Here is a 16735-nt window from a genome sequence, read left to right as displayed (position 1 = left end):
GTCGACAGCAACTCTCAGCTCCACTGAGGAGCCGCCTTCCCACCTTCGCTTTTGTCCATTTCAGCTGTGGGACCCGCGGTGCTGTTGACCATGACGCTTAGGTCTTTCTCTGTGAGGATTGAGACTGTAGTGAGTCATCTTGTGTTCTCAGGATGGACTTTAGTTCCCGGAGGTGCAGAAATGCTTCGTCCTCTCAAACTATGATCTTAACAGTCCCTCGATGTCCGTTCCTAGATGTCAAACTATCCCACAGAACGAGTCCCTGCGTTTCCCTGGACTAACTTACCCGACTTGGCTGATGGTGAGGGCTGGCTTGCACTTGACGTTTCCATGTCTTTGATGAGTTTTAGTGCACGTTCGGGACCCCGTGAAACACCACACAGTCCCAATCCTGTGGGTACCAGCAGCCTCACCGGTGGCCTTCGAATACCTCGAGAGGACTGGAACGTTTCTTTGTTCTTCTTGAGAAAGACCCAAGCCATTTTTAGTCCAGGGGCGCTTGCGGCACTGAATGTTCCATCTGATCCTCAGAGAGTTGGGATGGTGGAGGGACTTGCCCGTCCTCTCCTGCCCCTCCCCAGGCACAGCTGTTCTGTGCCAAGGTTCCCACCGGCTCCCTGGCGGTTTCCCTGCGTCTTAAGGACTCACGGCCTCTCGTTTCCAGCGCAGTGTCTCTGAGAACTCCCTCGTGGCCATGGATTTTTCTGGGCAAACAGGAAGAGTGATCGAGAACCCGGTTGAGGCTCAGAGTGCAGCCCTGGAAGAAGGCCACGCCTGGAGGGTAAGGCCATGGCCCTGTCCCGCCAGGACGGGCTCCCTTGCGGTGGCCACTCCACGCCTGGTCTGCCCCCAGAAGAGGGGCTGTGTGCTGGCGTCAGGGGGTGAGAGGCTGGGAGGGTGGGTGGCTGTGAGTTCTCAGCTGCGGGAAGCCTTGGCCCTCCTGGGCTCCTCCATGTGCCCAGCACCCTGCCACCCCACCACCCTCGTCCCTGGGCTCCCATGGGGGGAGGGGCAAGGAGCAGAGCCCTGGGTTCCCCCGGCTCGCAGCCCCGTTCCTGCTGGAGTCTTCCGGGCGGGCAGAGCGTGAGGCCAGGTATTCCGAGTGTGGCTCGACCTCTAACTAGCTTCACAGCCTTGGACAGTCTTTTTACTCTGAGACCCAAGTTCCTAATCTCCAGATGGATGAATATCTCCCAACTTGCAAGCTTTTCTGAGCTTTAAAGACAGTGTACAAAACACAAGCCCACAGCTCTGGCTCCGAAAGCCTCCCCCTCCTTCAGCCTCAGAGTGCACAGAAAAGGAGAGTGCACCCAAAGCCACGACCAGTGTTCAGACCTGCCTGAGCTCCCTGGAAAATCTCGTGCTTTTCTCCTAAGATGTATTCGGAATTTCACTCCACGTCTTGTGTGTGACAAACACGTCTCTGCTTCCATGCTGGAATCCTTAGAAATATACTAGGATGGGGATGCTTCTGGTTTTGTTTTTAACAACTGCTGCCTGTAAGCTGTCTGTCCTCGTGGCCACATGGGACTGAGGTGTCTGTCATTCCATGGTCGAGTGCCCTGTCACCCGGCCAGCTCCCCGCCCCAGCTGTGTCCCAGGTGGCGTGCTGTTTGTGTCACTCTGCTGTCTTGGCGCTGATGCGAGGATCTCTTTTGCAGAAGCGAAGCACGCGGATGAATATCCTCGGGAGCCAGAGCCCCCTCCACCCTTCCACCCTAAGTACAGGTAAACGCTGGCACCTTGGCCTGATATTTTTGTACATAAATAAAATAAAAGAGCTCCCAACGCTCCCCGAGCTTCACAACGTTGTCCAGGTCCAGAGCGCAGCACGAAAGCTGCGGCCGCGGAAATCCGGGCCCCGTGTGGACCTGAGTGAGCTCGCAGGGCAGCCGCTGTGCGTGGGCCCCAGGCTACCCACCTTTCTCTGTTTCCCGCAGTGATTCACAGGACACAGCACTGGTTTCACGGCAGGATCTCCAGGGAGGAGTCACACCGGATCATTAAGCAGCAGGGGCTCGTGGATGGGTAAGGGACACGACGGACAGGGTGGGCGTCTGCTGAGGGTCTGCTGGGCTCAGCTCCTCAGAGCATCCTGCCATGGGGTGCGGGGCTGGGCAACGGTTGCAGCCTCGTTCTAAAGAGGAGCAGTGTGCTCAGGGAAACGAGGATGCTGCAGGGTTTGCACAGCTACGAAGTGGAGAGAGGGATTGCAGTCCATTTCTGTCCAGACGCTAAAATCATTCTCTACCTCCTTAATGAAATTCGAACAGATGAAGAACGCGTGTTGCTTCTTTTTGATCAGTAAGGCAGTGCGCCAGTGGAAAACCGTATCTTCTTGCCTACACCTTTTGCTTTATGCCTTATATCATTGGCCTTTGCCCCAGCCACCCCAGATCTTAGTGACGCAAAGCAGCAAAGCTGTATCATTTCTCACAGTTAGGGCTGCTTGGGTGGCTCTTCCCACCGGGGCCAGCAGAACTCACGTGCCTGGTGGCCAGTGCTGGCCGTGGCTGGGTGCCGAGGTGCCTGGGCACAGGTCTCTGGCAGGTTAGCCTGGGTCCATCATGGCCATCACAGGGATCCCAAGGGTAAGAGGGCAACCCCAGTGCACAAGCACTTCTCAAGGTGACACCCCCATGGTCAAGGCAAACCCGGCAGCCAGGCTCAGCATCACTGTGAATGAGAGGAAGCTGCCCCGGGTGTGGCTGCTGACATGTGAGTGACCGTGACCGCGGCATGGTCCCTCCCGAGCTCAGCCCGAGTCATGCCTCCACCCCCACCCCCCACCCCCACATAAAGAGACCCAGACGAGTTAGTTGGATGCCCTGGTCCATCCTTGTCATGGCTGCCTCTCACTGGGTCTACTCAAAAGACAGGCTCTCGGGAGCTGCTCAACTCACAGCAGTCCTTCTGTTCTTCAGATCCTTCATCTTTAAAAAGTTTTATCATGGAACTCTAAAACTTCACATGAGGGAGGAGAGGGTGAGGAACCCTGTCTACCTCTTGCCCAGCTTCAGAATTTGCTCACCTGAGCTGGTCTCTTCCCCTTCCTACATTTTTATTATTTTTTTCTCCTCTTCTCCTCTTTGCCTTCCTCTCCTTCCTTCTAACTTTGCCCACTTGTCTTCCTCTACTTTTTCCTTCTTCTGAGCTGTTTTAAAGGAAACCCCCGACGTTCGGAATTTTTACCAGTAACTGTATTTCAGTGAGTATCTGAAAAATAAGGACCCTTTTCTTCGGAGACAACCACACTATTGTCGTTGCATCTAAAATAAACAAGAATTTCTTAGTGCCCTCAGAAGTCCCATCATGTTCACACACACGAAAGTCCTTTAAATGTAGTTGGTCTAAAGCAGGATCTACCTGTGGCGTCTGGTTGAAGTGTCTCTGTCTCCCTTAATATAATAGTAGTCTCCCTACCACTCCATTTTCTTTCCTTTTTTTTTTAATATATCTTTCCTTTTTTGAAGAAGTAGGTCATTTGCTAATTGTGTACCTGTGGTTTCTTTGACTGTGTTCCCCTGTCTCCCTCGTTTCCTGTAAAGTGTGGGCAGAGGCTTGGTTAGACTCTGAGCCTTCTTCCGAGAAGGCTTCTGCAGAGCTTCGGGGCTGCATGTCTGTACTGCCCACTTCCTCATCCCGGGCTGGGCGGGGGTCTGGCGTTGTCAGCCGGGCCCCCAGTCCAGCTCCCAGCCCCCTACACCGAAGGGTCTGAGCCACTGAACCCGCCCAGATTTATTGTTTCATTAGAGGTCACAGAGTCATTGTTTTCTAATTCTATTATTCCTTCATCATTCCTTAGCTAAAATCCTTTTCCTTGTCACGTATTTGTTTTTCTGGGAAAGGTAGCTAAGTGCTTGGTTTTTCTCTTTGTCAGTTTTCAGGATCACGGTTTGGTGTTCTGCTGTCTTCCGGTGCTTACAAATGAGGTGTTCCGTTCTGGTTTTTAACTCTCATGATGAACTTAGATAGATACTATGTGTTTGATTTGTTTCAATCCAAGCTTAAAATTCTTCATGTTTCCTAGGCCCTCTTTTTGTCCCATGGGGCAGGCCTCTTTCAAGTTGGTTCCTGAGTTCTTTTGACCCAACACTAATAGCGTTTGCTTTCTGGTGTGACACATTCTCTTAAGGGCCCTAATTCTTTGTCGTGGAAAATGGCGTCTGGAAACCAAATCGGTAGGTCTTTTCCATGGACAGAACTAGGACATAGGCTTTTTAAACTGAAAAATAGATTACAGGTTCACATTGATATTGCCAATTCAAATGGAAAATTACAGGGTGTGTACGCCTTTGATTTTATTGTCTCTCTCTTCTCTTCCTCTGAAAAATCTTACTAATGACAGTCGCTTACTTATTTGTTTTACCTCACTCTGTACTTGTCTGCTGTACCCCATATCACATCATGAAAATATTGATAATATTACTTCAGTACTACTGAATTCACACTTCTTTGCAGCCCTTTTAATCCTTAAGGAATAGTCCAGGCAGGTCATGTTAAAGTACCAACCTTAAGGTAATTCTTCTCCGTGGTTCCACCACCAAACTGCCACGTCTTCAGGTTCATTCCTCTGTTTGTTTCTGATTTTTGTTAAGTGGATCTGATTTATTTCCTCTTCAGTTTAATGCTGCTTTTAAAACTATGTAAAACATTGCCTTGGTTCCAAAGTCAGAAGTTATAAAACCAGGTACTTTGCCCCCAACTCCACAATGGGTAAACATTTTCATCAGTGTTCGTTTGTTTATCCTTCTGTTGTTTCCTTTTAAAAGTATTAAAGTATTTGTTTCCGTAGTCTGCCTCATCTTAACAAGGGCGTGTACTGGCCACGGAGGTCCGACCCTGAGCTTAGCTGCGGCCTGAGGATGCTGGGGTGGGATGGCCAGGAGGGGTTGCCCCCTTCCTTGTCCCCTGCTGGGTTCTCTTTCACACGATAGAGCTTCACTGTTTCCAGGCTTCTGTTATGACACACTGTGCCCCACCTTCATGTTTTTAAGTGTCTCTTTGCCGGTGAGTTCGAAGAAGTGGGAGTGTTGAACGGAGGCCGGGTCTCTACCGTATGATTAAGGGCCTGTTTCATTTCCAGACCTTCTTGTGTTGCTGAGCTGTCGGTACATACTTGCCCAGTTTTCTACATCCATTTTTTTGGTATATACTGTTTTTTTAAATTAATTTTATTTATTTTAAATTTTAGCTGCTTTGGGTCTTGGTTGCTGCACGCAGGCTTTCTCTAGCTGCAGCGAGCGGGGGCTACTCTTCATTGCGGTGTAGTTGTGGCTCGCGGGCTCTAGCACGCAGGCTCAGTAGTCGTGGCACACGGGCTTAGTTGCTCCGCGGCATGTGGGATCTTCCCGGACCAGGGATCGAACCCGTGTCCCCTGCATTGGCAGGCGGATTCTTAACCACTGCGCCACCAGGGAAGCCCCTACATCCATTTTTTACAAACATTTTTTCCCCAGGTTGTCATTTGTCTTTTTGACTTAGCTGATGGGGGTTTGGGTTTTGGTTATACAATTTTTCTAAATATGGTCAAGTTTATCTTTTCTGTCCTTTAGCCTGTATCTTTCTGGATTTTTGAGTCATAGTCATATAAGTTTTTCCTGCTTCTCAATCACAAAGGGGTTTGCTCATGTTATCCTCTAGAGCTTGTATTGTTTCTCTCCTCCCTTCCTTCCTTCCTTTTTTTTCATGATTATTTCCTCCTTTTTTGCTTGTTCATTTTTGTTTGTGTGTTTAGATCCCAGGTACATTTCAGAATTTATTTATCCTGATGCGCTGTTTAAAGATGGATCTGAGTTTTTTCCCATGTGGCTGTACAGTTGTTCCGAACGACTTATTTGAAATGTCACTTGATCATAGAACAGTCCCTTTTAGAGCCTTAGAGGTGACCCCTCCTGACTACAAACAAGACGCTTCTTCTCTGAACTTTCTGCCTAAGAGAGAAAAGCCTACCCTCCAAAATTCCTCTCTTAGTGATGTTCTTTGCCTGTAGGTTTGTGTGTGTCTCCAGGGCTTCAAGGGCAAGATGCTTACCATTACAGCCCTAAATCCTATCCAAAGTGAGCCCTCAGATGTTCTCGTGGTGTCCCATTTACCGTAACATCTGTGAGATTCGTTCCAAGGAAGCCAAGTGGGTTTGCTTACCAGGTGACGTAAGTCATAAACCAATAATTCAAGAGGCAAGTGTGAGTAGAAAGGAAAGGTGCTTTAATCAGAAGAAAAGCCAGCAATCTGGGGAGAAGGTGAACTCATGTCCTAAGACCAACTCTGAAGATTCTGCTCAGCCATGACAGTTTTTAAAGGGAAAAACGGTGACAGGTGGAGAGGAAGAATCCCAGTGAGTCATCGAGGCAGGAGGTTTGGTTCTGCATCCTTCTCCACTGCATGCAGACTGACTGATTCTTCAGATGTTATCTTGCCAAGTGATCTGCCTGCAGTATTGCTAAGGGGACTGTTGAGGGTCGAGAGCCAGTCATTTTTTAACTGCTTCATTCTTCATTCTTACCTCTTTTTATCCAGGAAAAGAATCATCAGGTTAGACAAGGCACGGTGTGCGTTCAGGAGAGCATAGGTCAGGAGTTAGTTTCAATTGCCTAGTGATTCATTCCTATAATTAGGTTCTTTTAACATTAGAGGGGGACAGAAATGGGCCAACAGGAAAGGGGCAAAAGAGCTGCTTTTGACAATGCCAGAGAAGTGAAGGTTCCACAGGACGTGTCACTTGGTGCCGTGGCCACAGCATCCCTCCTGGGGCCCAGGGCGGTGGCACCTACATCCCTGAGGGGCTGACACATCCAGGCTCAGGAAGGGGACGCGGGGGACCAGTGTGTTTTGAAGAAACTTCCCCAGTGGTTGTGAGCTCAGGCCCAGCCGGCCCACTTTGCGTTAAAAGGAGCTGTCCTCGGGCAGGGGAGCCTGGGGTGGACAAACCGTGTTTGTCTTTCAACTTTTCCTGCAGTCTAGCGCCAGTTGGCGAGGTTGCCTCTGTCCAGCCTTGGTGAGAAGTGCAGGCATCCCTCTGCCACCTTTGTTTCTCTCTGTTCTCCCTGGGGTCTGAGTCGCGTCTAAGGTTATAATTTTCGATCCCAACATCCGGCTGCTGGCGCTCTAGCAAAATCAAAAGGCACGGTGATGGGACATCGCCTGAGGTGTTATTGCAGTGGTGCCACATCGTCCGTTCATCCCCTTGTTCAGGGCGGAAATGTGCTGGGAAAACAAGGTAAATTAAATAATCAATTCCTAGTCATTACCCCTCCCTGCAGAGGTAATGGAGGGAAGCCAATGTAGAGAGTCAGACAGCAAGCAGAAAACAGCGCTGGAAGGCAGGCCATAACAACCGTTACAAAACACTGCTTCCTAGACCTTTAGCCTCAAATCACTGCTGGAGTTGGGGTGAGGGGGGCTGGAAAGAGACAGCAGAGCCTGCAGTCAACCCGGGAGGCGGCTCTGAAGTCCGCTGCGTCCGGGCAGCCCCCCGCAGGTGACCTGTGAGTGCGTGCAAGCACGGGTCTGTGCACACGTGTACGTGTATGCGTGTTGCGCTCACACCCCCGGGCCTGCAGGGCCTGCCGCGGGGCCGGCACTCGCTGGCTGCCCCCTTCCTTCCCCTCTTTCCGCCGACAGCCTATCCCAGAGCCTGGGACGGAAGGAGCTTTTCAAGGGGCCAGTCCCGCGCTGTGGCCCGCCCTGCGAATCTTCCCCCGGGGCTCCTGTCGGGACCTGTGGCATTTAAGGCTCTGTGCCCCCCATCCTGCCCCTGCCTCATTCACACTCAGGGTCAAGCCCTGCCACTCCCTTGTTGTCCCCTGTGCCTGTCTGTCATGAGCTGGTCCCTCTGTCCGTGCCCCAGGCCCCTCCGCTGGGTGGAAGGCAACGTCTTTGTCAAGACTTGAGTTCTTTGCGGCTCTCCCTCCCCTGGGACAGAGCGGGGTGCTGTCCCAGGGCTAACGCAGCCAGCTCAGAAAAGCGTAGCGTGCTCACCAGCCACGGAGGAACCACCTGCGCACTTGCTCCTGCTGTGCCGGCGCTCCTCCCTGGTTTCTGCTGGCTGTGTGACCTTGGAGAATTTGCCTGACTTCTCTGGGCCCCGCTGCCCTCACTGTAAAATGGGGACAGTGACAGGGCCGCTGTGAGTCCTGAGCGAGGCAGTGTGTGCAGTGCCAGGACCACCACACACCTGAGCTGTGCTATCGCTCTGATCTCCCTCAGCCCCTTTGTGCTTTCATGAATGGACACGTGAGCCTTGGCTCCAGTCCTCACATTCCTCAGCACTTTCATTCCGTGCTCCATTCTGATGACCTAAGCAGAGGCATCCGTAGCATATTAGCCCCCAGCCTGGGCTCTGCAGTAGCCACCCCCGGCCTGCCCCGAAATCCCTGCGCCTGTGCTTTGCTGGTGGCGATCACCAATGCCTCCAGTGTCCACACTGACTACACAACAGCCCTGAGCGTGTAGATGGTCCTGCAGGAGAGGCTGGCAAGGCAGCGGCCTGTGATCTGAAGCTCCCGAGTGTCAGATCCAGGAATCTCGCTGACTCCTAGGCCCTACCCCCTTTCCTCCGTGTGGACAACCGTTAGGCAGGACCTGTAAACCCAAGCCGGCGGGGCAGCCTCAGGATCTCCCGGGTCACACCCCAAACTGGAAGGCAGGCGGGCAGCGTCCTCCTTGGGGCTCAGAAGGAAGCATCAGGGGATTCATTGAGGGCTCAGGTGAGGAAGCACAGCCCCAGCTTCTCCTCCGGGAAGATTGAGCCCTGCCCACCCCCAGGTTTCTGCTAGTGAAACACTCGGAGAAAAGGGCGCAGACTGGGAGGCGCAGACGCGCAGCCCTGCCCAGGAGAGGAGCTGGCCCTCTCGTCTTCCTGCCCTCAGGCTCCACCGACGCCGAGCGGATCACACAGGGGCCCGGCTCCAGCTCCGAGGCCCCATGTCTCCCGCCCGCCTGACCCAACAGTGCGGTTGCATCCCGGTTCACACCTCCAAGGTGTGTCCTGCAAAATGCTATCAAAGAGGGGCTGGTATGTAATAAAAGATGCTGTAAAGAGTCAGGTAAGATAGGAAAACTCATGCTGGGGCCCTAAGGGAGTCGGGATGAATATCTACATTCTAAAGCCTCCAAGACGTCTTGTAGTAAAATAAACCGTTTTTACCCTTTATAACGTGGGATTTCCCAGGCTTATGTAACTGCCTTCCCTCTGACATTACAATCTAGAGACTGATGGTTTAGCTGATTACCGCCATTTGGTGTCTAATACCTTTAAAGTATGTTTCCTCTCAGGCCATTTCTACTTTGTCTCTGGGATCAGCGCCTCTTCCTTTCTAAAGAATAACTTGGTCTTCCCGTCTGATTCCAGATTTGTTCCGGAATCATTGTAAAAGCAATGACTTATGCTTCTTGGGGCTATTCTAAGTTTTAAAGTAATTTTTTAGTTAGAGTATAATTGATTTGCAATACTGTGTTGGGTTCAGCTGTACAGCATAGCAATTCAGTAGTTTTGCAGATTGTACTCCATCGTAGGCTATTACAAGGTAATGGGTATAATTCCCTGTGTTACACAGTGCATCCCTGTCACTTACCTGTTTTATACATAGTAGTTTGTATCTGCTAATCCCATACCCCTAATTTGTCCCTCCTCCTTCCCTCTCCCTTTTTGGTAACTACGAGTTTGTTCTCTGTATCTCTGAGTCTGTTTCTGCTTTGCGTATATGTTCATCTGTATTAGTTTTTAGATTCCACATACAAGTGATATCATGCAACACTTGTCTTTCTCTGTCTGATGTATTTCACTGAGCATAATACTCTGTAGGTCCATCCATGTTTCTGCCAATGGCAGAATTTCATCCTTTATTATGGCTGAGCAACACTGCATTGTATATATGTGTATATGTACCACATCTTTTTAATCCAGTCACCTGTTGATGGGCACTTGGGCTGCTTCCATATCCTGGCTATTGTAAATACTGCTGCAGTGAACATTGGGGTGCATGTATCTTTTCAAATTAGTGTTTTCATTTTTTCCATTTATATGTGTCCAGGAGTAGAATTGCTAGAGCGTATGGTAGCTCTATTTTTAGTATTTAAGGAACCTCCATCCTGTTCTCCATAGTGGCTGTACCAATTTACATTCCCACCAACAGTGCAGGAGGCTTCCCTTCTCTCCACAGCCTGGCCATCACTTGTGATTTGTAGACTTTCCGATGTAATTTCAAAATGTAGAAAATTTGCAAGAATCATATAATGGATTCTCCTGTATACGTGTTACCCAGGCACCTGAGTCGTGAACATTGTAGCACCTTTGCTTTGTCACGTTCTCTCTCTCATTTTTTTATCAGAACCGTTTAGGAGTCAGTTGTAATTATTTCAATATGAAATTTCTAAAAACAAGGACTTCTCTTAGGCAGCCACAGTATCATTATAAAACATAGGAAATTAACGTGAATGTGGTTCGGTCACCTGACATGCCACTTAGATTTTACCAGGGGTCCTTGCTGCATCCTTCATCACCAAGGAAAAGAACTTCCTGGCCTCAGCACCGCCCTGGACCAGCACGTGTCCTGTCTTCCTTTGTGTCTTGACACTTGGAGGAGCGAGTGAGGACAGAACGTGCCGGGTTTGGCCGTCTGCTCACTCCCTGGAGGTGACGCTGGGTCACCTTTAGTGCATCCCGTCAGGAGGTGCTGGGGTGGATTGTCTCATTCCTGGTGGTGGTAACTCGAATACCTGAAGGTGGTATCCACCAGGTTTCTCTATTGGAAGGTTACTGTGTGTCCCTCTGTCATAAATGTTAGGCGGTAGATGCTGAGACTATGAAAATATTCTGTTTCTCATCAAACTTTGATGCTGGTTTCAGCATCTGTTAAAGATCTCCTTAATCAAATGGCCAGATAGTGGTTTCCTAATTCATCATCCTTCTCTGTTTATTTAGCTGGCTTTCTGCTCTTAGGAAGAGCTTTCATTCCTCCCCTATGATTCATTTATCACACCAGTGCGGACTCATGGATTCTTGTTTTGGTCTATGGGTTATAATCCATCCCTTCTGTTAATGTACTTGGTGCCCAGATTGGGCCACATTGCCTCTTGGACCAGCTTCCTTATTTTCTGGCACAGAGTATACCAGCATCACCTTGTACCTTCCCTGCCTCAGCCCTAGAGGTGCCATGTCCCCAAGGAGCCCTGGTTCCTTTCAGTGGAGAGTGACAGAAAGCACAGTCTGGATGAGGAGGGTGGCCTTGCTCTACAGCTCACTCAGCTCCCAAAACCTCCTGAAGCATCGTATATACATATATATTCATATATATGTTCAGTCTGGACTTTCTGAATTAACAGTCAATTGACTCTTTCCATCCCCAGGCTTTTTCTCCTCCGTGACAGCCAGAGTAATCCAAAGGCATTTGTCCTCACGTTGTGTCATCGTCAGAAAATTAAAAACTTCCAGATCTTACCTGTAAGTATTGATGTTTTTCACACTAATTCTTACTCTTCTGTGTGCCGGTTTTGTTCTTGGTGCAATTTTCAAGGTCTCGACTACGCAGACTATGAAACAGGAAACATCACAGTTTCAAGCTCACCGGTGAGATCCTTTCAGGAGTTTCTTGAGAGGTTGGTTCTTTGAACTTGGGAACGGTGTTTCCCTAGAAGAACAGTGAAAGTAGGGGCATTGTACTGTGGCCCCGACACGCCTGTGTAGCTCATAGGTGCCCCCGAGACGGCACCCGATGGGAAGAGCAAGGTCGGGTGATGGGCAGACACAGAGCAGAGCTGTTAGCCCAGGACCTGGTGCAGGAGTGATCACGTGTGGCTGTGCAGATGCGCGCTGTTGGCCACTTAATCTCAGGATTTGTCTGATTTGTGCTGGTATGGACCAGGGGGACTCAGGAAGCCTGTAGAAAACTGACCCGTGGCCCCCAAAGAGAAGTGTTAATCCTTCCACTGGGTCCTTGGATCAGAAAACAGATTCTCCCTTTGAACAGTTTCAAAAGCCTCATTATTGAAATGATGTATTTTTCAACACCACTCTCTTTAAGAATGATGGTTAGATTTGCCAAATGTAACTGACCTCTTCCATGTGCCCAAGTGCAGATTCTAGTTCACGATTTGGGTGTTGTGTGGGAGACAGTTGTCAGCACCTCGGAGAATGCGTAGTCCCGTTGGGGCTGAGATACACAAAATGAATACCAAATGTGTTATGTACACTGTACGTATCGATGTGGTTGTACGGAAGTGGTCAGTTCTGCAGGTAATAACAACTCTCGTGAAATGTTTCCTCTGGAACCCGGATCTGGGAAATATGCTGCTGAAAGAGGGTGGCCAGATAGAACTCTGTCGTTTACAAAGTGAAGGCCTGAGAAGGCTTGAACCAAATGCATCCGTTTCACATAGTGGGACCTGGCGTTTTTCAAGGGAGCTTGAGCCCAGGACTTCATACCGACTGTCTGGAGAGTCGTGCAGACACAGGAGGTGTGAACGGGAGTGGGAAGGGCAGGCAGGGCTGGCTTTGGTGACCTGGGGGCAAGCAGCCTGCCTGGCACTGTCTGTTGAAGTCGCTTCCTGCTGTGCCCGATGCCCTCACTGTATAAACGAGGAAAATGAGACCCTCCCAGCTCTCAGTGGCCTGTCCTGGACCACCGGGAGGGACAGACTGGGTTACAGCCCAGGCTTCACAGATTCCACAAAACATGGTAATAAGCAAACCTGGGGACTGTTGTTCACGGGAAAGTGCCTCATCCACAGTCCTTTTTGTTTTCCTGCTGCGTTATATTATTGACCAGATGTTATTCTCTTAGCCTCAAATATGAAATAAAATGAAAAAGTACTGGCCAGCAGAATATGTAATACCATTGTCCCAAATAACCCCAAATCCTAGAATTATCAGACGGACGGGAACTTGAGAAGTATAGCAACGAGAATGCAACCTCAGGGCTTAAAGACAGGGTATGGATGTGCTTGGGGCTCCCGAGTTTGCGGATTAAGAAGTGGTTCTTAGTTTATGCGTCGACACAGGTTTAAGGCTAACTTCCTCGGTGTGAACAGTGCAGGGCAACTTTCCTGACCGCAGTGTATTGCAGTCATTGATCTCAAAATCCATTCAGTTAAAATCGATGTGAATTCATTTCTGGGAGATATTGTAGATGTCCTCCATTTTAAGAAAAATAGCTACCAGATATTCCATGACCTGGGCCAGGTTCTTCTCCTACATGATCTCATTAATCCCTTAGAGTAATCCAACATTTGCTTTGTAATAGAGCAAAGTGAACGTCAGAGGGGTGAAGGAGGTTGCCTGGGGTCCTACTGTGAGAGCCCAGGGCTGTGTACTCTTACACGAGCATGCTGTATGCGTGGATACTCACAGGTTAACTGGTCAACCTCACCCTCCTCCATGGGGTGTGCTGAATGCGTGGACACTCACAGGTTAACTGACCAACCTCACCTTCCTCCGTGGCGTGTGCTGAGTGCACGGACACTCACAGGTTAACTGGTCAACCTCACCCTCCTCCTCCATGGGGTGTGCTGAATGCGTGGACACTCACAGGCTAACTGGTCAACCTCACCCTCATGAGCACGTGAGCCAGGAGGAGCTTGGGGTTCTTGCCCATGACCAGCTCAGGAGCAGGGGACCTTCTCTGCCCGGCCGCTTAGGGACCTGGCAGCACCCAGCACAAACCCCTCACCCCCTCACCTCCTGCCCTGACGTCTTCTAGCTCACCTCGCCAGCTCCATGTGTGTCCCTTAGAGCCTCACTACGGGTGGACAGCACTAATCCTGACTCTGGGGACTGTTTTGTCCCAGAGCTGTGGCCTCTGACTTGGCAGGTCTTCTTGTGTCTCTCTAGTGCGAGGATGATGGGCAGACCTTCTTCAGCCTTGACGACGGGAACACCAAATTCTCTGACCTGATCCAGCTTGTTGACTTTTACCAGCTGAACAAAGGGGTCCTGCCTTGCAGACTGAAGCACCACTGCATCCGCGTAGCCTTATGACCTCAGGTCTACCCTGGCTGCAGGCTGGAGGACGCTGACACTGGAGTGAAGAGGTCTGTGCATCGTTCAGAACACACGTCTGTCTGCACCTTGGGGCTCGGAGCAAGTTGGGTGCGTTCGGCGCTGACCGACCACGATCGACTGGTTTGTTGGACTTGACGATGATTTGCTGCTGCAGATCCAGCAGGGCCGCGCCCCTCTCGCTGGCCTCATCGGGGAGGTCGGAAGACAGCAGACTCGAGAATAAACTGGAATGATGGTCTTGGCTGGGCCATGGAGGCACACAAGCTGGAGAGAAGTGATTGGAAATGAACTCTCGCCCTGGAATAATCTTGACAATTAAAACTGATATGTTTACTTTTTTGTATTGATCCCTTTTTTGCACTCCTTGTTTTCAATATTGTATTCAGCTTATGGCAAGAGGGGCCGTGGCTTTTCAGTCTGTGCAAGATGCAAAGACAGTTGCGAAGGGGTAGCCCCAGAGGCTGTTTGCAGAGGGTGGTGCCCACCTTCTGCAGGTCACTCCCAGGCAACCGGCACCCTAGCCCTCCCCAGTTTCCTTGGAAGCTTTTTTGATACAAAAGGTGTTCCTGTGGTAGGCACGTGGCATGCTCTGTGGCCAGGCAGGCGGCGTGGTCAGCCAGCCCCTGCGCTGAGCACGTGCCCCTTCTCATGCTGTCACCTGACTCCACGTGCTGTGCCCTGCACACTGCAGGTGGCTTGTTCCTTGGAAAACACCACGCAGGGCTGAGTGGTTGCCCGTAGTTGGCCGCGGGCCCGCCTGCCTGAGACACAGTGGGTACCCACCACCCACCCATGGTGGACACCAGGCCGCCTGGCCCAGCTGCAGCCCTTCCGGCCTGTTCTAGGACCATCACTGCCTTACCCCCTCTGCAGTGGTGCTGGCCTGGCAGGGCTGCCCTCCCTCCTCCAGTGGATCAGAGGACCTAATAGGAAGTGGCACCTGATTGGTCTGCTTCCGTGTCGAGTGGGTTTCCATGGCGACAGAGATGGAGACATTGGAGAGGGCAGCCCCGCAGCCCAGTAGGGGAAGGTCTTGCTTGGTGGCCTCCATCCTGCCGATGGCCCCGAGCCAGCCCGTGCAAGGCGGTGGGTGGCCCGTCGGCTGGCCCAGGTCAGGAATCCCTCACAGCAGTATCGGCTGAGGACAGGTTACCAAGACAACTCTGCATCCCGCTCCAGGAGCTGAGTCAGGCGGTGGCTTGCGTTGTCCCCGTCTCCGCCCTGTCCCCTTAGCCGAGTCTTCCGATGTGAGGGTAGCCTTGTCTCTGCAGAGCAGGAAAGGCTCCCCTGACAGGCAGGCAGACTACTTGGTGAAGGACGGTTTCCTTTCCCCAGGTCACGGTTGCCACGCTTCCCTGGCCCCTCTGGCCTGCTGGCCACTGGATCCCCTGGACCCCGCCCAGTGCAGCACTTCCCAAGGGACACACATGGCTTAGGACACAGTGACACATACCCGCTGTACCTCAGTCTGTGGTATAGACACTGTATGTTAGTTGACTAGCCACACTCTACTTGTTTTCCGTGAAGTGTCTACTTAGACAAATGAAGCATTTTTAGTAAAACATGTTTTTAACCATGAATGCTCAATTGCGTTGTTTTTTTTTTGGTTTTTCACTTTTTTTGGTTTTTCTGTAGCCTGTTAATCTTTCCAACTGTTGACAATTAGGTCATTCTCCAAGTCATACCTGGCAGCCTCCTTCCACTGGAGGGACTGATGCTCCAGTTACACCATTAGACATTTTTCTCTTCACCGATTGGAGGTAAAACCTTTAAAAAAACAAAAATCAAGCACCAAAAAAAACAAAACAAAAAAAAACACCTCTCCAATTTCTTTTTTCTGTTTACATAGACCAGTCTCCACCAGTGAGATGACTCACTCCCCCCTCCAATAGACAGCTAGTATCGGCAGTATTGCATATTTATAAATATACGTTTTATTTAAAAGCAGAACTAAAGCTTGACTCTGACGCACAGTTCTGTGTGTACTTCCTGGCCGCAGTGAACTGTCACAGAGAGTGACCCTCCCGGGGCCCCAGCCACCTCCCTTGTACCGGGCAGCTGGGGATCCACCTGCAAACAGGTAGCCCCTGCAAGAAGCAGGCATCCAGCCAGGCCAGCCAGGGGCTGAAGGACATTCGACTATTATTTTTGTATTTAAATGACATGAATGTAAACGGGACAGCTCAGGGTCGTTTTGGAGCCTGTTGACTTTTTAATCTCTGCCTGTGATTTTCTGTTCTAAATGGAAACTCCGTGTAGCAACCTGGTCTGAATTGAGAAGGAAAACGCCAAATGCTTTGGGGATTCGCGCTAAGTAGGAGAGCTCTGTGACCTTATGCGTTAGAGTTCCAGAACGTTCTTCCGTCTGCTAAACCTTGAAGAAGAAGTATGTGCCTCAGTCTAGATGTTTTGTCTTCTCTTTTCTGCACTTAATACCTGAGGGTTTGACCCATTGGCACACCTTTGAGGGAGTGGGGCTGCCTCGCCGGGGGCTATGATGTCTCAGTGCCACCTGCAGTGACCATAGGATGGCCTGATGTGTAGGCGTTTTCAGGGATTGCAGAAGGGATTAACTGAAGAGACAAAACCTTTATTCCATGTGCTTTGCTCCTTTCTGTACATAGCTGTTTGGCTCATGAACCTAATTGTAAACGTTCAGGTATTTTTGTACAAATAAGGGACTGATGTTCTGTTTCTTGTCATTAGAAATAAACATAAATACAGTGTTCTTCATTT

General features: G+C 50.4%; 1 protein-coding gene across 7 annotated transcripts in view; it reads left to right on the top strand.

Moving 5' to 3' along the window:
* GRB10 (growth factor receptor bound protein 10) overlaps window positions 1-16735 on the top strand; it is a 198498-nt gene extending 181763 nt beyond the window's left edge. For all 7 annotated transcript variants that reach the window (XM_029233724.1, XM_029233725.1, XM_029233727.1 and 4 more), the window contains 5 exons: window positions 665-781; window positions 1662-1728; window positions 1941-2028; window positions 11350-11443; window positions 13829-16735. In XM_029233724.1, the coding sequence (XP_029089557.1) occupies window positions 665-781; window positions 1662-1728; window positions 1941-2028; window positions 11350-11443; window positions 13829-13975 (513 nt within the window). In that variant the 3' untranslated portion in view covers window positions 13976-16735. The remainder of the gene's footprint in view (window positions 1-664; window positions 782-1661; window positions 1729-1940; window positions 2029-11349; window positions 11444-13828) is intronic.

Source organism: Monodon monoceros, unplaced genomic scaffold, assembly GCF_005190385.1.
Source record: "Monodon monoceros isolate NGI ecotype Baffin Bay Population unplaced genomic scaffold, NGI_Narwhal_1 Super_Scaffold_2, whole genome shotgun sequence".
Lineage (NCBI taxonomy): Eukaryota > Metazoa > Chordata > Mammalia > Artiodactyla > Monodontidae > Monodon > Monodon monoceros.
Note: the sequence above shows the minus strand (reverse complement) of the source record. Positions and strands in the feature narration are given on the sequence as shown.